Source organism: Colossoma macropomum, unplaced genomic scaffold, assembly GCF_904425465.1.
Source record: "Colossoma macropomum unplaced genomic scaffold, Colossoma_macropomum, whole genome shotgun sequence".
Lineage (NCBI taxonomy): Eukaryota > Metazoa > Chordata > Actinopteri > Characiformes > Serrasalmidae > Colossoma > Colossoma macropomum.
The window spans coordinates 32,762,262-32,787,230 of NW_023494801.1; the positions used below are offsets into that span (position 1 = coordinate 32,762,262).

The window sequence follows — 24,969 nt, forward strand, 5'->3', positions numbered from 1 at the left end:
GAATCCCAATATCTGTACAGTGATATGACTCCATCTGTATTTTATATTTGATTTGTTTCTTCCTAACCTAATTAACTGTCAAATAATGTTTATCGCTGTTGTCGGAAGAAAACCTCGAATCTCCAAAATGGTAACTTTACAGGAGAAGGAAAAAACATACTTTACTTTTAATGTAAGTCAATGGAACCAGAATTTTTTCCAAGTAATTTTAGGCCTTTTATTTTGGTCCGTTCTTCATGAAATTTACACGCAAGGTAAAGAACAACAGGCATTTTCAAATTATGACAAAAACTGAAAAACGATACGAGGTTTTGTTCTGACATCAGTGATAGGGACGAGTACTTCTTGATCTATTTATTACTATATAACCACATATTTATAGTTATGTAAGTTGTTCTTTTAATATTGTTTTAGTTCATGTTATGATGTAAAATGTGGGACGTAGAGAAATGGCTAAAACTGTGTATTTGCATAAAATAGTGTTGAAAAAATAATAATTGCTGCACATTTTAAGCAACTTAGCACTTCACCAAATAGAGTCTGTGTGGACGAAATAATATTTTTCTCATAAAATATACATAAATATGTTTAAACATGCAGACACTTTCCTCTCTGTGTCAACAAACAGGCTTCATTATTCATTCCCATTGTCAGAGTTTGGAGATGACCTCTCTCTCTCTCTCCCTCCCTCTCTCTCTCTCTCTCTCTCTCTCTCTCCCTCTCTCCCTCCCTCCCTCTCTCTGTCTCTCTCTCTCTCTCTTCTTTTCTTTTCTCACTGTCAGTGACAAGCTGTTGCTCGGTCCCTCTGGGCCACTCCCTCTCTTGTCTGTGCTCTCTGTCTCCTCCCTCTTTCTCTCTCCTGTCTCCCTCTCTCTCTCTCTATCTCTCTCTCTCTCTCTCCCCACCTGTTGACTCCATTGTTGAGCTGGTGGCATTGTGCCCTCTTATTCTTTAGCTCCACTCACTTTACACACCCCTCTTTTATCCCTCACTGTTTCAGCACCGTCCCCCTTTCTCTCTCTGAGCGTATATAAGGGGTCAGCGGAGAGGAGCAGGTCAGATTCACGGCGGCTCCACACACGTATAACACCAGCACTGAAATACAGTAACGTTCAAACAGAGACGTATACGTACTCCTTCATTCGGACTCAAAAGGAGCTACAGGAGCGAAGACAGCGCTGGACCTCACTCTAGGAGCAGGTAAGCAACCTCCAGGAGCCCCAGGAGCCAAGGGCCGCATGCATAATTACAGCTGGGAACCCTTGGGACCCCAGTCTAATGATTTCTGTGAAAATGGAAGAAAATGCCTGTAGTTTTGATTCATTTTCACTTAATGGAATCTTTGTATTTGTTTTAAACTTGTTTTAAAACTCTTTTGTAGTAATTTGTGATTCATACTTAATCATTTTATCATCAAATATTTCAAGACTGCTGCCTTTTTTGAGGGCTCTTAAACTCCAGTTATAGGACTTCATAACAGTGACTTATGTGCGTTCATGTTGTCAGTGAGTGAGCTGCTTTATTTAGCTTATAAGCTGTTTAACTCACCAGCCAGTCAGCACGCTGTAGCAGTGATGCTAACCAATAAGCACTCTGTACCAGTGATGCTAACCAATCAGCACTCAGTAGCAGTAATGCTAACCAATCAGCACTCAGTAGCAGTAATGCTAACCAGTCAGCACTCTGTAGCAGTAATGCTAACCAATCAGCACTCTGTAGCAGTGATGCTAACCAATCAGCACTCAGTAGCAGTAATGCTAACCAATCAGCACTCAGTAGCAGTAATGCCAACCAATCAGCTCTCAGTAGCAGTAATGCTAACCAATCAGCACTCTGTAGCAGTAAGGCTAACCATTCAGCACTCAGCAGCAGTAATGCTAACCAATCAGCACTCAGTAGCAGTAATGCTAACCAATCAGCGCTCAGTAGCAGTAATGCTAACCAATCAGCACTCAGTAGCGGTAAGGTTAACCAATCAGCACTCAGTAGCAGTAATGCTAAACCAATCAGCTCTTAGTAGCAGTAAGGTTAACCAATCAGTACTCAGTAGCAGTAATGCTAACCAATCAGCACTCAGTAGCAGTAATGCTAACCAATCAGCACTCAGTAGCAGTAATGTTAATCAATCGGCACTCAGTAGCAGTAAGGTTAACCAATCAGCACTCAGTAGCAGTGATGCTAACCAATCAGCACTCGGTAGTAACAATGCTAACCAATCAGCACTCAGTAGCAGTAATGTTAACCAATCAGCGCTCAGTAGCAGTAATGCTAACCAATCAGCGCTCAGTAGCAGTAATGCTAACCAGTCAGCACTCGGTAGTAACAATGCTAACCAATCAGCACTCAGTAGCAGTAATGTTAACCAATCAGCGCTCAGTAGCAGTAATGCTAACCAGTCAGCACTCGGTAGTAACAATGCTAACCAGTCAGCACTCAGTAGCAGTAATGCTAACCAATCAGCACTCAGTAGCAGTAATGTTAACCAATCAGCACTCAGTAGCAGTAATGTTAACCAATCGGCACTCAGTAGCAGTAATGTTAACCAATCGGCACTCAGTAGCAGTAATGCTAACCAATCAGCACTCAGTAGCAGTAATGTTAACCAATCGGCACTCAGTAGCAGTAATGCTAACCAATCAGCACTCAGTAGCAGTAATGTTAACCGATCAGCACTCAGTAGCAGTAATGTTAACCGATCAGCACTCAGTAGCAGTAAGGTTAACCGATCAGCACTCAATCACCTAGTCAGAAAGTTCAAGCAGCAAGAAGTCAGGAACCAAACCTGTGTTCTTATAACCAACATATTCATAACTCATAATTCATAATTCAATACTTGTATTTATTTTAATGTTACAGTGTTTTAACTGACAGAAACACTTTTGCTGCCCACATAGTGTTACTGTTTTGATCTGCTGATCTACAGCAGCCAAATCTCAGCCGATTTCATCACTGTAACACTTCCTCCTCTCTTCACCGCTTGTCTCTGTAGCCGATCTCTCAGGGCCGATTCCTCTGCTTTAACCATCCAAACTCAGTAACTCAGCCGCTGCTGGGGGACACACACTCGGGCCTGCAGGTGGAGGGGATGTCTGTGTCTCTGTGGTGTGAGGAGGAGGATGTCCAGCCCGTTGGTCAGAGAGAATCAGTCTCGGTCCGAGCCCCCCGGGACCCCCATGCATCAGGACTGAGGGTCATCCACGGCCTGCTGCACTCACAGGACAGATACCTCCCCTCCTCGCTGTACACCTCACTCATCCAGAGAGACCCCAAACGCAGAGAAGAGCTGGCCAAGTGGACACTGGAGGTACAGCTGACTGACCCTTTAAAATTAAACTGCAGATTTATTATTCAGTAATTTATCACATAACTTCAAACAGTCATATGAATTATTCAGTAACATATACATTTTTCATAACTGTTATAAACTATTTAGTAACTATTATGAATTATTCAGTATATATTGTGAATTATTAAGTGTATATATAATGAATTATTCAGTATCTACCATGAATTATTCAGTTACCTATAAACTATTCAGTATTTACTATGAATTATTCAGTATATATTATGTATAATTCATTGTCTACTATGAATTATTCCGTATCTATTATTGATTTATGCAAAGAATTTCTCTCATATTTACAAAATCATTATTGTATTCTACTTTATAACTGTTTTCAATTCTGTTTTATTAATCTAATAATCAGAATGTTTAATTAATAGTACATAATATTAATTAACATTAGAACAATATTAATACACACACATACACATTTTCTAAACCGCTTATCCTTCTGGGTCGCGTTGGGGTGCTGCGCTGAGATAATATTAATCAATAGTAATATTCAGAATATACTCTTTTGTATACTTTTGCTTGGAGCAATTATTCTGATATTGAAATATTAATGACTTTTTTTGAATATTAATGAGTCATTTGCATATTCAATGACTCTGAAAGAGAATTGGATGTGCTTATTTACTCTCTCTCTCTCTCTCTCTCTCTCTCTCTCTCTCTCTCTCTCGGCAGGTGTGCTGTGACTGTGGTTGTGATGAGTCCGTGTTCCCGCTGGCCGTCTCTCTGCTGGACCGTTATCTGTCCGCCACTTTCTCTCTGCCCTCCTCTCCGTACTGTCTGGCCGCAGCCTGCATCCTGGTGTCCTCTAAGCTGGTGGAGAGCGATCCGGTCAGTGCGGACACTCTGTGTGCTGCAGCGGAGTACGAGTTCCTGACCTCCAGCCTCAGGGTGAGTCTCTGGAGTACCGGGCACGGCCGGAGCTTCTGGCCACCACTTCTTTATCTGCCTTTACTGCAAGTGTAAACCTCTGACCTACATTTGAGCGTCCCGTTCTATTGGTCAGAGCTTTTCTGTGGAGATCATACACACTGCCAGCATGCAAGTGAACGCCTTAAAGTGGACACAGAGGACATGTCTTGGAAACTGAGTGTATTTATGCACTGTTGACGCTCTTTTTCTCGTCTGCAGGAGATGGAGCGCGTGGTCCTGGGCACTCTGAGGTGGGACGTGGCTGCAGTGACCCCTCAGGACTTCATCCCTCACTTGCTGTCGTGTCTGGAGGAGCTGGAGGGAGACGATGCAGACAGGGACTTCATCTCGACCCTCAGACGTCACAGTGACACTCTGGTGGCCTTGTGTGTTTGTGACTCCCGCTTTCTGGGCACGCCAGCCTCTCTGGTGGCCGCAGCGGCGGTCAACTCAGCCATCCGGGGCCTGGAAGAGAAAAGCCGGAGAGAAACGAGTCACCTGACCTCCACACTGGCCATGCTGTGTCAGACTGATGTGGTGAGTTTGTAAGATTTGGTCCTTTCCTGTCCATTTCATCTACCACTCACTCCACAGTCCAGATAGTCCATGTATGGAAGCTACACTGCACAATTGCCTGTTTTGTGACAACACAAAAAACAGTGCATGTACATATATCTGCCTGTTCAGTACTACTATGAATTATTCAGTATCTACTGTGAATTATTCAGTATCTACTATGAATTATTCAGTATCTACTTTGAATTATTCAGTATCTACTATAAATATTCAGTATTTACTATAAATATTCAGTATCCATTATGAATTATTCAGTATCTACTATGAATTATTTGGTATCCATCATGAATTATTCAGTATCTACTCTGGATTATTTAGTATCTGCTATGAATTATTCAGTACCTACTATGAATTATTCAGTATCTACTATGAATTATTTGGTATCCATTATGAATTATTCAGTATCTACTCTGGATTATTTAGTATCTACTATGAATTATTTAGTATCTACTATGAATTATTCAGTATCCATTATGAATTATTCAGTATCTACTATGTGTATGAAGTCTATACAGTCCATATATGGGAACTAAGCTGCAAAAACATTTGTGATGTTTGTGATGTCACAAAAAACAATGCATTTACATTTATCCTACTTTTCCGCCAACAGCAGTTTAGCTTTGTCCACTCACACTGACGTTATAAGGAATGTTTCAGCCTAGACTGCTTTTTAAATGAGGCACAGCCAATCTGAACAGAGCTCATTTACATACATCAGTCTTAAAGGCACAGTAACACAAAAAACAGCCTGTTTAATTCTACAGGATAAAGAGAAATTGGAAAAAGGTAAAAAAATAAAGTGTGGCTGTTTTTGGTACATAAAAGCGCACAAACATCATAAAAGCACCTCGAGAATAAAAATAAAATTGAAGAAAAAAAAATAAAAATGAAGAAAAGGGGGACATGGGCCCTTTAAAGGTACAGCCTGTTTAATTCTGAATGACCAAGAGAAGTTAGAAAATGGTCATTCAGAAATAAGTTATGACTTTTGGTGGAACATAAAAGCACACAAATATCATAAATGGATAAAGATGTAAGATATGAGCTCTTTAAGGCCCTTCAAAGCCCTTTAAATGTAACCAAATGAAACCCTCTGTGTCCCACAGGCTGTGCTGCAGTGCTACAGTGAGCTGATAGAGGACGCTCTCAGGGAACGACTGAGAAACAGCGGAGAGGAAGAGGAGAAGGACGGAGGGATGGAGGATGAAAGGTCCAGCACACCAACCGACCTGAGAGAGATAGACTTTTAACACACAGGAATAAAGGAGCCATTTAAAGTTGAACTGCAGTCTTGCTGTTAGTTATCAGTGAAACTGATGTAAACCTGCTTTTATGAATGCTGTCTTATCAAATGATCTAATGCTTATTTAATAATTATTCTTATTTATTTGTTTCTTTGAGGTATTAAGGTGCTATGCGTCTCTGTTTCGTTGCCATTACTGTGATTTCTGTGATTTTATTTCCAACTACCTTTTGTGTTGGGTGGCATTTTTGCTGTGTGAGGGTCTAAGTTATGAGGTATACTGTTAATTTATTGATTATCGATTTATTTATTATGTGGATGTTATAATTTGTGTATTTATTTTATTTGGCGGTTTTTGCTCTGTATGACAGTGTCCAATGAAATCTATTTTTCAATTAAATAATATTTTTATCTATTTTCAAATAATAAATAATATTGACTAAGCTTTTGGTCCAGTGAATTTTACTGTGTTATGTGACGACATTATCTCGTATATATATATATATATATATATATATATATATATATATATATATATATATATTATATATATATATATATACCTCCTTGTTTCTACGCTCATTGTCCATTTTATCAGCTCCACTTACTATATAGGTGCACTTTGTAGTCCTACAGTTACAGACTGTAGTCCATCTGTTTCTCTGCATACTTTGTTAGCCCCCTTTTACCCTGTTCTTCAGTGGTCAGGACCCCCATGGACCCTCACAGAGCAGGTACTACTTGGGTGGTGCATCATTCTCAGCACTACAGTAACACTGATGTGGTGGTGGTGTGTTAGTGTGTGTTGTGCTGGTCTGAGTGGATCAGACACAGCAGTGCTGCTGGAGTTTTTAAACACCTCAGTGTCACTGCTGGACTGAGAATAGTCCACCAACCAAAAACATCCAGCCAACAGCGTCCTGTGGGCAGCGTCCTGTGACCACTGATGAAGGACTAGAGGATGACCAACACAAACTGTGCAGCAGCAGATGAGCTATCGTCTCTGACTTTACATCTACAAGGTGGACTGACAAGGTAGGAGTGTCTAATAGAGTGGACAGTGAGTGGACGCAGTGTTTAAAAACACCAGCAGCACTGCTGTGTCTGATCCACTCACACCAGCACAACACATACTAACACACCACCATCATGTCAGTGTTACTGCAGTGCTGAGAATGATCCATCACCCAAATAGTACCTGCTCTATATATATACATATTCACACACACACACATTAATCTACCCATAAAATTATTGTGAATGTATGGTATTTTTTGTTTTTGTGCCATTATATGTAAATAAGCTCTACTATGATTGGCTGTACAGTATCCTGTATTGTATCCTGTGCCTCAAACAAAAAGCAGTCTGGGTTGAAACACTCATTATTACGGAGCCCCCGCATTAGGGGGGGGATGAAAGTATTAATAATGTTTCAAAACACACTCACCAGTCCGTACATAGAAGAATAACGCGTGGCCACGACTTAGTAAGGCGTGGGAATGAGATGATTAAGTCGTGGCCACGACTTAGTAAAGCGTGGGAACGAGATCCTAACGCGTGGCCACGACTCAGTAAGCCGTGATTTCGTTCCCACGCCTTACTAAGCCGTGGCCACGACTTAATCATCTCATTCCCACGCCTTACTAAGTCGTGGCCACGCATCAGGATCTCGTTCCCACGCGTTAATAAGGCGTGGCCACGCATTATTTTTATTTTTACAGGATGTCACCAGCGGGGCTCCGTACTAACTACATTAAACTCGTTTATTTACAAAAGTGCGGATGTTTCGGTTTCACGTGGCCTGGCCCTTTAATATCCAGTCACCCCGGGCCACGTCCGCGATGCTTCTTGCTTACGTCATCTCCCTGGGTCTGCGTGTGGTCGTGTAGTAAGTTTCCTGCACGACGGCGACCAAAAATAACTCGCTGAGCTTTGAGATACAGGTTAACTGAACTCGGTATCAATTCGAGGACGAGAACCACAACAACAGCCGCCGCGGTGCCCGTCCAGCAGGCTGTCACGGTAAGCAGGAGAACCAGACGGGCTGTTCGACCTCAGGTTGACAGAACTGAGTCGTTTGGGCTGCTAACGCGGCTAAAGCTAAACTGGAGCCGCTCGGTTTGGCTGTTATTAATGTTTACGGACGTAGTTTAATGACAGTGAACTACAGTCTCGGCGGTTTGGGGCGATTTTCCTACATGTAAATCCGAGTAAATCAGAATCTGGAAACCAGTGGTCGAGTTAACGGAGATTCAGCTGTTGATTGCTGATGGAGCCGCACAGAGGAGCCTGACCACGTAAAGCCACTCTGAGCTGAAGGCGATGTTACCGTAATGAGATCATGACTCAAACAGGAGTGATGAAAGTAGCCTAGTTATAGAGGTTCTTCTGTAGAACTGCAGTGGAACCTCAGTCGAACCTCAGTCGAACCTCAGTCCCTCCAGGTACCCGGTCAGATTCAGAAGCAGAGCTGGGCGATATGGCGAAAATGCAGCATCGTGATACTTCAAGTAAGGTTTAACCTCTAATTGACCAGGGTGTATTTTGGTTTGTCTATCTGAATTTACATGACCAAATCGTAAGGCAAATAATTCAGTAACTGCATGAAATAAATGTTTTTATTTTATTTATTTATTTGTTTATTTTGTAAAAACTCCCCTCAAATTAACAGAACATGTGTTTTATGATACACATATTTCAATACGCTTACAATTTACTGCTGAAAGCCAAAAATCTTATATAAAATATAATATCTATAAAATTAATTTTTACAGAGCAGATCACTGAAGAGACGCCATCTGTTTACAGTTTGTAGCCCAGATATGTGAGTTCAGCTTCTTTTATTATAAGGGTTTAAAATGACATCACCCATCTATTTGACTGGAAGGAAGCCCATTACAGCTCTCATATGACCCCCACCTTCTGAATGTAGCTTATGAAATCTGAAAGTTATGAAGAATATGGTGAAGTGCGTTTTGGAACCACCGGTGCTCTCGAGGGGTTAAAAAGGTTAGACGATATGCCACGATCTTTAGTTTAGCTCATGACGTTCAGGTGGGACAAAGTAAGAAGGACCTACATTTTAAAAATGCTATCAAAAGCTGTGATTTTATTAAGTGTTGGGCAAACTGTGTATACATATATACATATTCATATATAACAAACATAAAATAGACAGTACACAAACAAGCTGCAAGTGGAAGGATGTGCAATGGAACATAAGTACAAATACAACCAAGTACTGAAGTACTGAGGTACATATGTACAGCAAATACAGGTAAAATAATCAGTAAATGTAAATGTAAACATATGGTCAGTGCTCCACCAGTACTGACGATATACACAATATGGTCAGAAAAACATTTTGTATTATACTGTGACAGTTTATCAAAATAGCTGTATATATTGTCATATTGACCAGCCCTGATCAGAATCTGTATTCGCCAAGTATCAGGCAATTTCTCGTGGTGCAGGTGTTAACATAAAGTGAAAGCTAGTAAAGTAATTATAGGAAAAGATATATATGTATATATGTATATGTGTGTATGTATATATGTACATGTATATGTGTGTATGTATGTGTGTATATATACATACATACATACATACACATATATATATATATATATATATATGTACATGTATATGTGTGTATGTATGTGTATATATACATACTACATACATACACATATATATATAATATATATATATATATATATATATATATATATATAAAACATGAAATAGACAGTACACAAACAAACTGCAAGTGGAAGGATGTGCAATGGAAGATAAGTACAAATACAACCAAGTACTGAAGTACTGAGGTGCATATGTATAGTAAATACAGCTAAAATAATCGCTCAGTAAATGTAAACATATAAAATATCTATATTGCAATACATGAAAGTGCATATGTGCGCTGATTAAAGTACAGGGAAGTGGGAAAGATTCTTATTCAGAAGGATTAGATCAGATTAGATACAGCTTCATTGTACAGGTACAGAGCCAATGAAATGCAGTTAGCATCTAACCAGAAGTGCAAAATACAGTATTATTTACACATAAAGTGCAGAAGGGCAGCAGAGTGGTTAAAAATACAGATTATGCAAGTATAAATACAGTATACATATATATATATATATACACACAGAGTGAGTGGAGAGAATGCAGATGTAGGTAGTCTGTAGTGTGAGAGCAGCATATTGTGAAAGATATGCAGAGTAAACTTGTACAGTAACTGTCTGTGCAAATATGAATAGTGCAGTAATACTAGGATGTGAAGTGCAATACAGGTCAGTGAGTGCCAAGATGCGGTTAAAGTGGCGATGTGGAGTTCAGCAGGGTCACAACCTCAGGGAAGAAGCTCTTCCTGAGCCTGCTGGTGCGGGAACGGCGGCACCTGTAACACCTGCCAGATGGATGGAGGGTAAAAAGTCCATTATTATGATTATGATATGGAATAGACAGTAATGATGTGCATTACTGTTGGGATGTGAGAAGAGTCCTTGTTCAGGAGGATGAAGAAAGAGGCTATGGAGGTGACGGTTGGTCTGAATCTTTAGGGCTCTCGCTCTTGGTCTGTACTTGGGTCGCTACGTTTGACTCCGTCCTTCTCTTTTTGCATTAATTTGGTCTAAAATGAAAAGCCAAACTTCCAGACTGAGAAGTGTGAGCAGCGCTTAAGTGCTGAACCAACACAACATAATGAAATTAAACCTAAAAGAAGAATTAGGAGCTAAATGTTAAGGCTTTCTGACATTCTTAGCTAATAAAGCTTAGACAGCTTTGCTTCAATTCTTGTTGTCTTTTTCCTTTATTAGGATTATGGTGGGGATTTGTCGCTGGCTGCTGCTTCTGTCCATCTCTCTGAGGGTGTGGTCAGTGCCCATCGACCGAAAGACTAATGACCAAGAAGCCCCGCCTCCACAGGAGGAGAAAGGAGAAGAAAATGTGGTATGGAGAAGTTGCTTTTGTCTTATCCGTCTCTGTTTTAGTGTTTGGACAGCACTGCATTCTCTACAGAGGGTACAATGTGTGCTCTGCTGATGGCTGTGACATGTACACTGCAGCATTATGTAATGTGTACGTGCACAGCAGCAGCGAAGCAGGATATCTTCAGGCTAAACTATCTAATAGGAATGTCTCTGACATCTCCTCTAAATGGACAGGTATAGTCTGACATCGATCAGCCAAGACATGTTTGGTGCCTGTTTTGCTTGTTTAGTCAACTCTTTTTAATAATTACACACCCAGGTTTTCACTCAAACCACATCCAGTTCTTTATTAAGCTGTGCAAACTTGTTCATGTGGTGTAGGACGTCTTAAGTCATACAGTGCTCTAAACCAGTGTTTCTCAACCTGTGGGCCATGAAGCACCCTCTAGTGGTCCGCGGGTCTGTACTCGGAGGGAGGCATTAGTTCCTAGTGGGCCGGTAACATCACTGTAAGTCATAAAAACGTAAGTGGGAAAGAGATCAATTTAATAATTAAAAATCTATAAATTAAATGTTTTCACATCAAAATCAACATAAATATTAATAGAGACGTACAAATAAAAACGTCGCAATAGCGGGCTAATTAAAAACACAATGGACTGCGGCTCCAAATCACAGTGCACATCTACTTTGTACATTTCTATTCTTTTATTTTGTTCTTTTTCCCCTTCACTACATCATTACAACCATGTGTTTTTAACACGTTTAACTTTTTTTTAACATACCTGCAAATTTTGCAAAAGTACTGACAACCAGAATGGCCGATCTGGTCTTTTTCAGGCCCTGATTCTCAGGTTTTCAGTGTCAGCATTTAAGAAAAGAAAAATAAAGTTGTGTTTAAAAAAGCTGATTTTTGTTTTTCCTGAGGGCTGCAATGCTTTGTTGTTATACCCAGGTGGGCTTTGGGGGTGGAAAAGTTTGAGAACGTTTAGGGTGTCTGGCTAACTGGCAGTGGGTGGAATAGTGTAGTAACAACGCTGCCTTTCCTACAGTGGACGCTGCCTGGACAAGAACACCTTGCTAAACTATAAGAGTCCTTGGGCAAGACTGGTGGACATGGATTAAGACTAGTCTTGTGCTGAATTAGTGTGCCAGTGGTGTCACACTATTATATATCTTCTTTGGTGTAGACTTAGACTTGGTCTGGAAAACTGGCCTATAATGCACTATTTCGATGTAACAGTCATTACTTCATGACCGCCATTGTGCACTAGGTAGGGAATAGGGAGCCGTCTGAGGTTGAGCCGTGGCCTGACCCTCGTTTTCCCTGATGCGAACCTTTGATAAACTCTCAGTAATAAACTCTGCAGGGCTGCAACCAATCAGGCCCCAAATTTGACCCCACAACAGTGTCTGTAGTTCATATGGATGACGATATGCATGTTTTATAGGACACAGGCCTGTACTATGACCGTTACCTGAGGGAGGTCATCGAGGTCCTGGAGACGGACCCTCACTTCAGAGAAAAACTACAGACAGCCAACACAGAAGACATTAAAGTGAGTATCTCTCTCTCTCTCTCTCTTATTCTCCCTTTTCCAACTGTGTTCTTATCTTTATAGTTTTCTCTCTAAATCTGTCTCTCTTCCCCTCCTCTCCTGATTCTCTTTCCTCTGATATGTGAACGATGTGTTGTTTCAGAATGGCCGTCTCAGCAAAGAGCTGGATCTGGTGGGTCATCATGTCAGGACTCGACTGGATGAGCTGAAGAGGCAGGAAGTGTCGCGCCTCAGGATGCTGCTGAAAGCTAAACTGGACAGCACAAACATGCAGAGTAAGGCCCACAAACTTAACGTCAGTTTGTCACAGGATTTCTTGTCTTTTTGTCGTGAGGCGCTCAGACTAGACGACAGGGCAAAGAGAGAGAATAACGCACATCACGAGTTTGGGCTACAATAAGAACTCAAACTCCCAGATCTCCTCAGAGATCATAACACAAATTACGCTAAACTTTCTGGACCTGTTAGTGCTTTTATGCCCAGTGAATAATGGTGATTTTTTATTTTTTTATGCACAGTGATTAGTATGTGGTGAGAGAGGCTGATACAGTGAGAGCTGGAGAAATATTTCACTACAAACTGGCAGCTGAGCTGTAATTGTAAAGAGTGCCTTGACCTCTCCACACATTGTAAACATGATATCGGCTCTTATCTGCCTGTGTTTCACACGCAGCTCCTCTGGCTCCGCTCTGCTCTTCAGGCTTGTCTCTTTGCCTGTTTCTCTGCTATGATTGGCTGTTGTTCGAATCACTCGTTGAGTAAATCTCTGACCTTCTCACTGCAGAACTTGTAAACATTTTGAGTCGTAAATATTAAACATGCTTGATAATGTTGGAGGGTCTCTGATCACTTCAGAGCTCGATTGGAGGGCTAAAGATTCACTCGTTTCTCCTCTCGCATTAACAGATCATCAGCGCCGTCAGTCGCTTCTGTTTGAGCTCCGCAGCTGGAGAGTTGCTTCAGATTGTAAAAATTTGTCGCAAGAGGCAAATCAGGGTCAAAAAAATTCCAGCCTAAGAGTGAATGACACATGGCAGTCAGCAGTCATGGGCTGGAGGTTAGGGAACCAGCCCTGTGACCAGAAGGTGGCCGGTTCGATCCCCTGAGCTGACAGTACGTGACTGAAGTGCCCTTGAGCAAGACACCTAACCCCCAACTGCCCCCCGGGCGCTGTGGATAGGGCTGCTCACTGCCCCCTAGTGTGTGTGTTCGCTAGTGTGTATGTGGTGTTTCACTGCACGGATGGGTTAAACGCGGAGGCGAAATTTCCCCATTGCGGGACTAATAAGGGTCACTTAATCTAATCTAATCATTGTTTACTTAAAGCTGTAAATATATTCCGACAGACTGTAATACACTACAAGAAGTGTAGGGGGCTGCATGACTCCTGTTGTTTAATTTACAGACCGAACTTCTCTCACTCACTCATGTTGTTTGTAGGTGTTCAGATGGATCATGTGTCGTTACTGAAGCAGTTCGAGCATCTGGATCCACACAATCAGAACACGTTTGAGGCCAAAGATCTGGAGCTGCTCATCGCTGCGGTAACAGAGAGATTATTTAGAATTTAGAGAACTTTAGAGATTATTTTTTACATTATTATTTGTAAGATGAAGGGCGGGGGGATATGTCTTATGCTGGCAATATCAGAGTATAATATAAGGCAATATTTTTCAAGGAAGAAATCTTTTGTCTAGGCACAGTGTCATGGCTATTTTTACCAGGTAGTCAATTGGCTGCATATGTTTCCATCACTGACTCTAAGCGTCAAATTCAAGAGGTTTTCTGAAATTAAATGTTGTTCTACTTGCACAGTGACAGTAAATGGAACTCTGTTCTACTCCAGTGTTAAGTAAAATCTTGCATGTTTCAGTCTTGGCTGTATGGGGCTCTAAACAGCCTGTTTCACATACACAGTGCCTCTGTGAAACAGGACTAGGAGAGATGCAGTATTACAGTTATGAAGTTCCCTAGTTAAATCAGTCTGTCTGTCTGTCTGTCTGTGTCAGGCCACTAAAGACCTGGAGAATTATGACGCAGAGCGTCATGAGGAGTTCAAACGTTACGAGATGCTGAAGGAGCACGAGAGGAGGGAGTACCTGAAGAGTCTGGACCAGGAGAAGAGAGAGAGGGAGGAGAGGAGGATTGAGGAGCTCAGAGAGAAACACAGGCAGCATCCTAAAGTCAATGCACCAGTGAGTAACAGAGAGTAGGGAGAGATGAGGTTTACTGAGTGATAAGAACTTGGAACTGGGAAGTTTTAGATGGGAAAATTCTGTAAATTTAATTAGTATCACAGATATCTTTGATTTTAAATCAGTATGAATCTGCAGTGTGTGTAGTGTTTACAGTCTGACGGTAATAATTGTGGAGCGATTTTAATCTAGTATGATTAATCCTGTAATGAATCTGCAATGTGTGTAATATTATAGCCAAAATTCGTTTTATTTATTTGTTTGTTTTTTTTATTCCCTCTTCATATTTGCCGTCATTGCCTACTTCCATCACCTCCTCTTCTCCCTGACCCACTATGTTCCTTTTTCTCCCTCCTTCCCTCCAGGGCAGTGTTGACCAGCTTAGGGAAGTGTGGGAGGAGACGGACGGTTTGGACCCACAGGAGTTTAACCCAAAAACCTTCTTCAAACTGCACGGTCAGTTAACGTCTAGAGTCTTCCTTTAATTAAATTCATTAACTCAGTCAAAGTTTGCGGTCAAGTTAGACTGAATGAGGTGTGTTAAATCTGGGAACTCTGTGATGGACTTCACTTTGGCGTCATTTGAAACAAAACTCTTGAAAGCATTTTTGGGCATATATTGATTTATGCGTAGTAGTAGTGTTTGCTACAGCTGATACAAGCATTGCTGTTAATAATCCGACTAACACCTCAATCGGAATAGTCTAGTCTGATTGGGGCCATTCGGAATACAATTTCTGTCTGATTGAATGAGGTGGGTAATCCTGTAAATAATCTGTTAAATAGAAGAATAATAGCTGTGTAAACGCCTGTATCTGATTACATTCCCTATCGGAAAGTTTAAGTCCGTTCTGATCATGTTCGTCACGTCATAGAGGAAGTTTATACCGTTCAACATGGCGGAGCAGAAACTGGTCTGCAGAGGAGACGAAGTTTATGCTCTGAGCTTTAAAAGACGGCGGTGGGACGGACGTCCAGCTTATGTGTCTCAGAACACGACGTCTTCCTCTCGGCCTTCTTTAATAAGGACATGTGAAGGACGTTTTCCTGAGTCTGACATCATTTTAAAGCAGTTAAAAACACAAGCACTGCTCACTGCTGCTCATCTCACTCTGACTGGACTCACGTGATGCTGGTTGTCATGGTAACGTCTATACTAAGTGGTACTCTACGCATGAACGTAATTTTGGATCGGATTACTTGTAGTGAGCGTGTAAACAGATTTATCAGATTGTTGAGTAGAGTGAGAATATAAACACCTCAGTCTTCATCTATAATCAGAATCTATTTAATCTGATTGGCAAAAATCCATTGCTGCATATCTTCTCTACAGTTGGGTTAAAGGAAGGCCTTCAGTGACAGTCACTGCAGACTTTTAATGATTTTTCATATCAAAATTAGCACAACATAAACAAAAAGCATTTTTATTTAGCTTGTATTAACTAGCAGCTCTGCACTTCCTTGTTAATAGTAGATCGCTTTCTAAAAGGAAAAGTGGCAAAGCTTTCTGACTGTATATTGAAATGACAGCCAGCTTCCACAGCTTTAACAGGGTTTTATACAACAGTCAGTTCCGGCCACGCAAGCTGATTGGTTGAGAAATGTTCTAACTGTGCTGTTATTTCGCCATAACATCACAGGTTTGTCACAAACATTGTCACTCCACTGAGACGCCGTTGCTAAGCAACGACTTTGACAGCTGTAGGAGCCATTTGAACGTTTTTACTTCTTACTTTGTGCACAAACAGAAAATGGACACTTTTAAGATCACATTTGACCGACAGCCGATTTGGTCAGACTCTGAAGATGAGACGACACTAAATTCCCAAACCCATCACCACTGAGCAGCTTTTCAGTCGGCAACTGTGACAGAAGAACAGCTAAACAACCTGGAATCAGCCAGAAATGAACCCAATACCATTCGCCAAACGTGTAGTCTGATCTTCAGAGTCTGACCAAATCGGACTGAGCCATAAAACTGCTGCAATAAAAACGAAAAAGCTGCTCAGTGGTGATGATAGTTTGGGAATTTAGTGTGAGGAGCTGGAGAACGAACTGCCGGCTGTGCAGCGAGTGGGCGGAGCTCGTTACTCTGATGTAGCAACAAGCTGCTCGTTAAGGAACTATAATTTGGTGAAGGAACTGCGAACATTAAAACATATTAAACGCCGCGTTCACGGCCCAGTTTATTAATTTATTACTTTATTTATTTCACTGTTGTATTAAAGCAATAGAACACTCGAGGAGTGCTTTATCACCAATAACATCACGGCTGTGATGATCTATGGCGACCAAATCACAGCCGTGATGTTATTCCGCGATAGCACACTCCCTCTCGTGGTCTATTGCTTAAATAACAAGGCTGTGTGACGTATCTCACATTTTTCTATCTTAAAAATAAACATGATGGGAACCCAGTCAGTTTTGGAAGTGGCTACACAAAACGACGTTTGTCAGATGGTGGATCCGACCTCCGTTATTGTTTTCTTTCCTCAGACACAAATGGAGACGGTGTGCTGGATGAACAGGAGCTGGAAGCTCTCTTTACAAAAGAGGTAAATGAGAACGTGTTGTGCTGCCTCTGTTGTTCTGGATGTGTCTGTGACATTAACAGAGATGCTTTGATGTTCTGTATGTTTAATTATGCTGTGTAATTCTTCCCTGATATCAGCTGGAAAAGGTGTACGACCCAAAGAACGAAGAGGATGATATGATGGAAATGGAGGAGGAGAGGCTGAGAATGAGAGAGCATGTCATGAAAAACGTAAGACACATCCTTCTCTCCTTTGGTCACTTTCATTCTCTCTCACCGTTTCTCTGTTCTCAGTCTCTGTCTGGTGTGAGCAGGAAAGCTGAATCTTTATTTGTCCTGTTTTATTGTGTGAACTCTCTCCTTCCTCACTGGGCTGAATGAAGGACTTCATCATTCCTTCATCTGTTTTTCATTTGTCCACCACTGTGCCACATCTGTCCACCTCATTTCCCTTTATTAAGCAGTCAGTCAGACAGCTAGTCTGTCGGTTAGTTAGCTTTTCCGCCAGTCTGTCAGTGTTTTAGCTAGTTAGTGTACCAGCTAGTCAGTCAGCCAGTCTGTCAGTCAGCCAGTCTGTCAGTGTTTTAGCTAGTTAGTGTACCAGCTAGTCTGTGAGAGTCAGTCAGTCAGTCAGCCAGTCTGTCAGTGTTTTAGCTAGTTAGTGTACCAGCTAGTCTGTGAGAGTCAGTCTGTCAGTCAGCCAGTCTGTCAGTGTTTTAGCTAGTTAGTGTACCAGCTAGTCAGTCAGTCAGTCAGTCAGCCAGCCAGCCAGTCAGCCAGTCTGTCAGTCAGCCAGTCTGTCAATGTTTTAGCTAGTTAGTGTACCAGCTAGTCTGTGAGAGTCAGTCAGTCAGTCAGCCAGTCTGTCAGTGTTTTAGCTAGTTAGTGTACCAGCTAGTCAGTCAGTCAGTCAGTCAGCCAGTCAGCCAGTCTGTCAGTGTTTTAGCTAGTTAGTGTACCAGCTAGTCTGTGAGAGTCAGTCAGTCAGTCAGTCAGCCAGTCTGTCAGTGTTTTAGCTAGTTAGTGTACCAGCTAGTCTGTGAGAGTGAGTCAGTCAGTCAGTCAGTCAGTCAGCCAGTCTGTCTGTGTTTTAGCTAGTTAGTGTACCAGTTAGTCTGTCAGTCAGTCTGTCAGTTAGTCTGTCAGTCTGTGTGTCAGTCTGTCAGCTAGTCAGTCTAGTATTCTGTCAGGTAGTTAACTAGTTAATCTGTCCATCAGTCAGCTAGTTAGTCAGTCTGTCTGTGTGTCAGTCAGTCAGCTAGTCAGTCTAGTATTCTGTCAGCTAATCAAGTAGTTAGTTTGTCCCTCGGTCTGCTAGTTAGTCTGTCTGTTGGTCTGCTAGTTAGTCTGTCCCTCGGTCAGCTAGTCTGTTGGTCAGCTGCTTGGTCGGTCTGCTAGTTAGTCTGTCAGCTAGTTTGTCTGTCTGTCTGTCAGCTAGTCAGTCTGTCTGTCTGTTTGTCAGCTAGTCTGTCTGTCTGTCAGCTAGTCTGTCTGTCTGTCTGTCAGTCAGCTAGTCAGCCTGTCTGCCAACTAGATAGTTCGTTTGGTTTTGATTGATTTGTTTATCTTTTATGCACAACAGGTTGACCTGAATCAAGACAGGCTGGTGAGTCTGGATGAGTTCCTTAGATCTACAGAGAAGAAGGAGTTCAACAACGCGAAGGAGTGGGAGGTAGGAGTTAAACTTAACTGAGTCAAATCGTAAATCATTGTATCATTACACCCCTAACTCTACTTCACATGTCATAAGACCCAAAGTTGCTCCCTGTGGCGATTCTCGGTAAAAAGCTTAGATTTAAAGGTTCCTCCATGGAATTTCCTGATTTACGATTCAAGCTACTTTCTTAAACTTTCAAACAATACTCAGACCTAATTGTCAGGCCTGCTACGTTGTTTATTAACACTTTTTTCTTCATTGTATTTGGTCCCCTTAGACGCTGGACGACAAAAAGCCGGTGTACACGGAGGCGGAGCTTCAGAGGTTTGAGGCGGAGCTTCGTGATAAAGAGGTGGAGCTTAGCAGGAGGGCGGAGACACTGAGACAGGAACAGGAACTTCTCAGAGAGAGAGGCAAAGCACTGGAGGCTCAGAAGAGAGAGTACCAGCAGGTGAGGGATGTCGGCTCTACTGCTAAAGGGCTTCACCAGGACACACTGTAACAGTGGTGGACGAAGTACACAAACCATGTACTTGAGTTAAAGTAGAGAGACCCAAGGTAAAATATTACTGTAGTAAAAGTAGAAGTTCCTCCCTTTAGACCTCCACTTGAGTAAAAGTACAAAAGTATTTGCCTTCAAATGTACTTAAGTATCAAAAGTAAAAGTACTAAAAGATTAATTATGGCTCTGATGTCCTATTATCATTTTTATAACAAGACTCGCTTCATTAACTCATTTTAGGTGAAAATACTCCAGTGTCTCTCTTGGTAAACCAGTCTTTTAATAGAGTCATTAATTAGTGACGCTGATGTTTATTAAAATTATCATAAACGCAAAACACTGAAGGCAAACAGTTTCCATCAGGTAGAACTGAGTGGCTCTGAAATCACTTTATACAAACAAGCAAAGTTTCAGTTTAAGATTTATTTGTAAGTTTAAGTTTAATAAAAACTTTAAACTCAGATTCACAAATGAGTTTCCTTTACTAAACTGCATCTGTAGGTCTCTGTTCATAAACATAAACTAGCCAAAACTAATTTACTATAAAATGAAATCGTGTTTGTATAAATTCAGAATAAAGACACGTCAGTCACAACTGCATACGAGTACATATTTCTATATTGTGGTCTGTTCACACAAAGTTAGGTTAGTTCATCATTTATGTTGAATAGACTCTCCCAAAATTTTACGCTGCTGCACTGATGTTGAACCGTGTGCTGCACTGCGTCGGTATGACCAACAGGTCAAAACAAGCTCAAAACAAAGTGACCGCTGTGCCCTGATTGGTGTTCTTGCTTTGTGCTTCTTTCATTTTGACATGTTACGTTTTTATACACACATAAACCAAAAGCAACGACAGATTTCTCATAATGTAGTGGAGTAAAAAGTGAGATATTTACTTTGAAATGTAGTGGAGTGAAAGTAAAAAGTCGCCCAAAATGGAAAAACTTCAGTAAAGTACAGATACACGAAAAAACTACTTAAGTACAGAAACAAATTACATTTACTTCATTACTGTCCACCACTGCACTGTAACTTACAGCTGGTGCCTAATTCAGTCAGTGTAACCTGATGTATTTACCACTGAAACAGGATGATTGCAGACGGGACATTTCCTCTTGAGAATTTGATGTGATTGTGAAAAGTGGGTGTTTCAAAACTAAAGTCAGACGGGTGTTGTCGCTCGGTGATTGGTCAGGATGGTGGGAGGGGGAGGGGGAACATGCTGAGCTGTTATTGCTGGTTGGTGTAATTCTTCCCTGCTGCTGAAACAGTGACGCAACCAAACGTCAGACGGCGTTTACAGGCAGCAGAAGTCCCTGCACTTTGATCAAAGATGATGGACAGACAAGAATTCTGTATTTTGAATGATGTGACACAGTTGATTGTGCTTAATGAGTAATTTAAATGCATGTAAAGGTCCGTTTTGATTTCAGGTTGACTTTAAAGGAATAGAATTAAAGGTACACAATTGTCCCACTTACCCCAAATTTGGCCCATCAACCAAGATTATTGTCCTCAAGTGTGGACGCATTTCAGGCTTCAGTATAGCTGCTACCACTGTTTTAGCCAGGCTGTTGTACTTTAGTCTGTGTTTATAGGTAGCAGTATTTCATACTTTGTCAAAAAACACATAAGCAGGTCTGCTGGAGATACTGAACAACTCCACGCGGTTTGAGGTGGGTGTAATAATTTTTTCACGCAGTTTGCACGATGATCATTGCTTGTTGGCAACATTAGCCTTGTAACTTCAGCATAAAACTAAAGAAGCCTCACGAGTTTGAATAGGAACAGGATGTGGTTGAACTGCTATACTGTCGTCAAACAACTCTTCTTTTTTGTGTGTCTTCTGCGTTCAGGCGGTACTGGAGATGTCTCGGCAGAAGGAGCAGCAGGCAGAGCGCAGACCGCCCCCCTCAGGCCCAAACGGAGAATTGCAGTTCCCACAAGAGATTCAGAAACTGGCTCAAGATGACAATCCAGGTGAGAGAGGGGCAGTGAAATGAACGGAATAGCATAAATTAAATAAATGAATGAGCCGTCTAAGCGTTGGCCCTGTCATTAGGAGATCGTGAGTTCAGTCTCCGGTGATGCTACAGCCATTTGTGGGCGGGAGTTCAAGAGAGCACAGTTGGCCTCTCTCTCTCTGGGTGGGTAGGATGGCCCCCCTCACCCCCATTACTCAGTGCGATGCAAGTCAGCGCAGGCGTCTGTTAGCTGACGTAACAGACTTATGGGGTTCTCCTCCAAGCGTGTTCAGCTGTCCAATGACATTGCATTAGCAGCAGTTCGAGAAGATGCTGTGGCTTCACAGGACTCGGAGGAAGCCTGTGTTCGCCTTCGCCCTCCTAGTGCTGCTGGTATGGTGTGACTGGGGGAGTCCTAACCAGTGGGTGGAATTGGAATCGACTAAATTTGTGAAGAAAATTAAAAACAAAAAAAAAAGAATAGATAACTGCATATTAATTTGACACTCCATATACAGGGAAACAGCTGAGGACTTTTATGAAGTGTGCTTTATAGCCATGTGGGATTTAGCCTAATACCTGCTCACACTACTTGTGATGATGCAAAAAAATCTGAGTTATTATTCATATTTGCACATTCTGCTGTATTTGGGCAAAAATCACATCTAATCTCAGTATTTGCTCTGAGAAATTTAGTTTTTATCAAAAGATGTAAAAGTAAGGAATATCGCTGCTGACTGAAGAAAACCTTCTGTCTCCATTTTTGTCGTTTTTCAGTTTTTGACATTATTAGAAAATACCTGTTGTCCTTTACATTGTGTGTAAATTTCATGATAAATGGACCAAAATAAACAACCTAAAATGGCTTGGAAAAAAGTCTGGTTCCATTGACTTACATTAAAAGTAGGGGATGTTTTTTCCTTCTCCTGTAAAGTTACCATTTTGGAGATACAAGGTTTTCTTCCAACAACACCGATATTATTAATTTGTATTTCTTTATATTATTAATTTTAGCCATATATGATGTGTTATTAATTTCTGACTAGGTCACACTGTTGGGTGTGTCTGTGTAATTTTTGGATAGCTTAATTTCCAGCAGTGCTGTGTACATGCACAAGTGCTATCAGTTTAGAGCTGCTTCTCAGCTTTTTTGATGAACCGGCAGTGATGACAGTAGCTGTAGTTGAGGACTGTTTTGTATCTGAGTGGCAACATAAATGGACGGCTTCTCACCGTCTTTGGCTGGTGTCTCTCTGTACACCACACACAGTGGATTATGGGTATTAACATACCCAGTGATGATGAATTTGTATTTTATGCAGCGCTCATCATATTTTCCATTGCTTTATGCTTTAGGTATCATTTTTTTCATTTTGTTTTTTCTGGATTTACAACCCCAGTAAAAAATTTGTTTGTATAATTTTTCTTTTTCACTAATGAACGTTTTAATAACAAGAATTATGCCTTAAAAATGGCACTATAATTATGAATTACAATAACAATAATAAATAGTTGATTTCAGCAGTTGGGCTACTAACTCTACTCTCCTCATTGCCACATTGTTATGACCCGGCCCAGTACCGGTTCACAGCCTGATGGTAGGGTTAGAGAATAAGGCTAGTATTTTTCTGAATTGCATTTTGAGCCCTTTCTTCAACATTTTCTACAATAATTGTCCTGATAAAGCTAACAGTGTGCCTTTTGTCTTCCAGTTGGCAAGGTCCCGATTGATCAGAACGGAGAAGTCCAGAACAACCTGCCTGCTGAACCGCCACAGAACCTTCCCCAGCACACCTCTTAACAAACTGCCTCGTAGAACACACCCACACCAGCGTCGTACTCCTAATACAGTTCTTAAAAGGCACATAATAGTCCGCCTCGTACAGTGAAACTACACAGACATCCTCCACACCTGGAAATACATGCTACTAAACATCTTCTCGTACTGGATTCTACACAACTTTAACAGTTTGGCCTCTAGTCTAGATCAGTGATGGACTTGCATAGCCTAGATCATCAATATGCACTCGTTGCATGTTTTTTGATGTGTTGCTGAAGAATGTGTGAAAAAAGGCTGTGAAATTTTTTACATATTTAAGCAATTTGGTGTTTTGTGACTTTTTTTGGTTGTGAAATTAGTACTTCAAGACTGCACTTTCAAAAGGAATGTGTTAAAAACAGCACAGTGTGTTATTTTTTTATTATATCTATATATACGTCCGTTTATACAACACATTTTGTGTTGGTCTTAAAGAGGAATTCCACCAATTGTTTCAAAATTTGTGCATAATTTAGTGGTTTGGTTCAGATGGTTCAGATGTCTTTACAGTGGTGGTGATAGGAACTAGGGGTCGCCATGACTACAACACAAATATACACATTTTATTTACTATCCAGAACCACCAGTGAACCAACATGAGTCTTTTGAGCTTCATATGGAATGTTGTTAAAATGGTATTACCATATGTGTGTGTATATGTGTGTGTGTGTGTATGTGTATATATATATATATACACACATACACACACACACATGTACACATTCTCAAGACTATCAGAGCTTTTAGAGGTGGATGTCTGGTTCCTATCACTACCACTGTGAACAATCCTGGCCACTCTGAATGACTTTACATCCTAATCATATAATTATGCAGGAATTTTTAAAAATTTGGCGGAATTCCCCTTCCATACAGCATGTGTTGAAACAGTGATGAGACAAAAAGTAGTGTGTTGTTATTAACGCAGTGTTTTGAGTGTGCCGGGTGGTTTCCTTAGTAACGGTAACCTAGGGTTCTTCTGCTGTCTCCTCAGATACCTCGTCTCGCATAGTGCCGAAACGCGCCGCGTGCTTTAAACGTTGCACATTTTACCCTTTAAAAACGTTTAACGCTCACTGTCACAGCGCTGTCACAGTACTGATGGACACACACACACACACACACACACACACACACACACACACACACACACACACACACACACACACACGCCGCAGATGGAGCTGGGGTCTTACGGTTCATTTCTGTGGATGATCATTAATATCTTTAATAAAGTCCTCTGTACAGACACTGTGTGAGGCTGCGTGAGTTTATCGGGTGCTGTGGGGTTTTGGAGGGAAGCCCTTCTGTTCACATTTCATCTTTCATTCAGGCTGCTGACCTTTGACCCTGTGCCTGAATTGGTGAGATGTTTGGCATTTTTCCCTGTCAGTCTCTTCCTGACTTCTGACGCGTTTCCTGCTCTTTATTAGTGTATTATTGTTTGTTTAGTGCCGTCGGGTCGTTCTGACTCTGCTGTCCATCTGGAGGGAGTTCATTTCCCAGTGAGCTGGTTCCTCTGAGAACGGGTCCAAAAGCAGAGCTGCAGTTTGGGTATCGGGTGAAAGACGAGGCTTCGTTTGGTCAACAGTCCACTTTCGTTTGGATAAGAAATGAACAGTGCTGTCTCCTTCTTTTCTTTCTTTCTTTCTTTTCTTTTTTCTTTCTTTGCTTCTTTTCTTTCTTTCTTTCTTTCATATAGTCTCTCTCTCTCCTTTTT

The 24,969-nt window shown here is 41.3% G+C and overlaps 2 protein-coding genes across 3 annotated transcripts; both read left to right on the plus strand.

Moving 5' to 3' along the window:
* Positions 1–1,082: 1,082 nt before the first annotated feature.
* On the plus strand, positions 1,083–6,191 carry ccndx (cyclin Dx). The gene is made up of 5 exons (XM_036590223.1): positions 1,083–1,200; positions 2,990–3,304; positions 4,028–4,243; positions 4,484–4,801; positions 5,947–6,191. The coding sequence occupies exons 2-5, from the start codon at positions 3,086–3,088 to the stop codon at positions 6,088–6,090; spliced, it is 897 nt and encodes a 298-aa protein (XP_036446116.1). The 5' UTR covers positions 1,083–1,200; positions 2,990–3,085; the 3' UTR covers positions 6,091–6,191.
* A 1,731-nt stretch (positions 6,192–7,922) lies between these two features.
* Positions 7,923–24,500, plus strand: nucb1 (nucleobindin 1). Of its 2 annotated transcripts, XM_036589846.1 has the most exons (13): positions 7,923–8,105; positions 10,907–11,039; positions 12,472–12,579; positions 12,722–12,854; positions 14,020–14,123; positions 14,589–14,774; positions 15,140–15,230; positions 17,271–17,329; positions 17,446–17,538; positions 18,890–18,979; positions 19,242–19,415; positions 21,326–21,449; positions 23,146–23,234. In XM_036589846.1, the coding sequence occupies exons 2-13, from the start codon at positions 10,911–10,913 to the stop codon at positions 23,232–23,234; spliced, it is 1,380 nt and encodes a 459-aa protein (XP_036445739.1). In that variant the 5' UTR covers positions 7,923–8,105; positions 10,907–10,910. The 2 variants fall into 2 exon arrangements, with proteins under 2 accessions (XP_036445739.1, XP_036445738.1); XM_036589845.1 differs by lacking the exon at positions 7,923–8,105 and having other exon boundaries at positions 10,911–11,039; positions 23,146–24,500.
* Positions 24,501–24,969: the final 469 nt, after the last annotated feature.

Excerpts from the sequence above, each read along its gene's own strand:
- ccndx (XM_036590223.1), top strand. The coding sequence starts at position 3,086 with ATGTCTGTGTCTCTGTGGTGTGAGGAGGAGGATGTCCAGCCCGTTGGT. Across the intron at positions 3,305-4,027 it reads TGGCCAAGTGGACACTGGAG|GTGTGCTGTGACTGTGGTTG; the intron begins GTACAGCTGACT and ends CTCTCTCGGCAG. Across the intron at positions 4,802-5,946 it reads TGCTGTGTCAGACTGATGTG|GCTGTGCTGCAGTGCTACAG; the intron begins GTGAGTTTGTAA and ends TGTGTCCCACAG.
- nucb1 (XM_036589846.1), top strand. The coding sequence starts at position 10,911 with ATGGTGGGGATTTGTCGCTGGCTGCTGCTTCTGTCCATCTCTCTGAGG. Across the intron at positions 14,124-14,588 it reads TGGAGCTGCTCATCGCTGCG|GCCACTAAAGACCTGGAGAA; the intron begins GTAACAGAGAGA and ends TGTCTGTGTCAG. Across the intron at positions 14,775-15,139 it reads ATCCTAAAGTCAATGCACCA|GGCAGTGTTGACCAGCTTAG; the intron begins GTGAGTAACAGA and ends CCTTCCCTCCAG.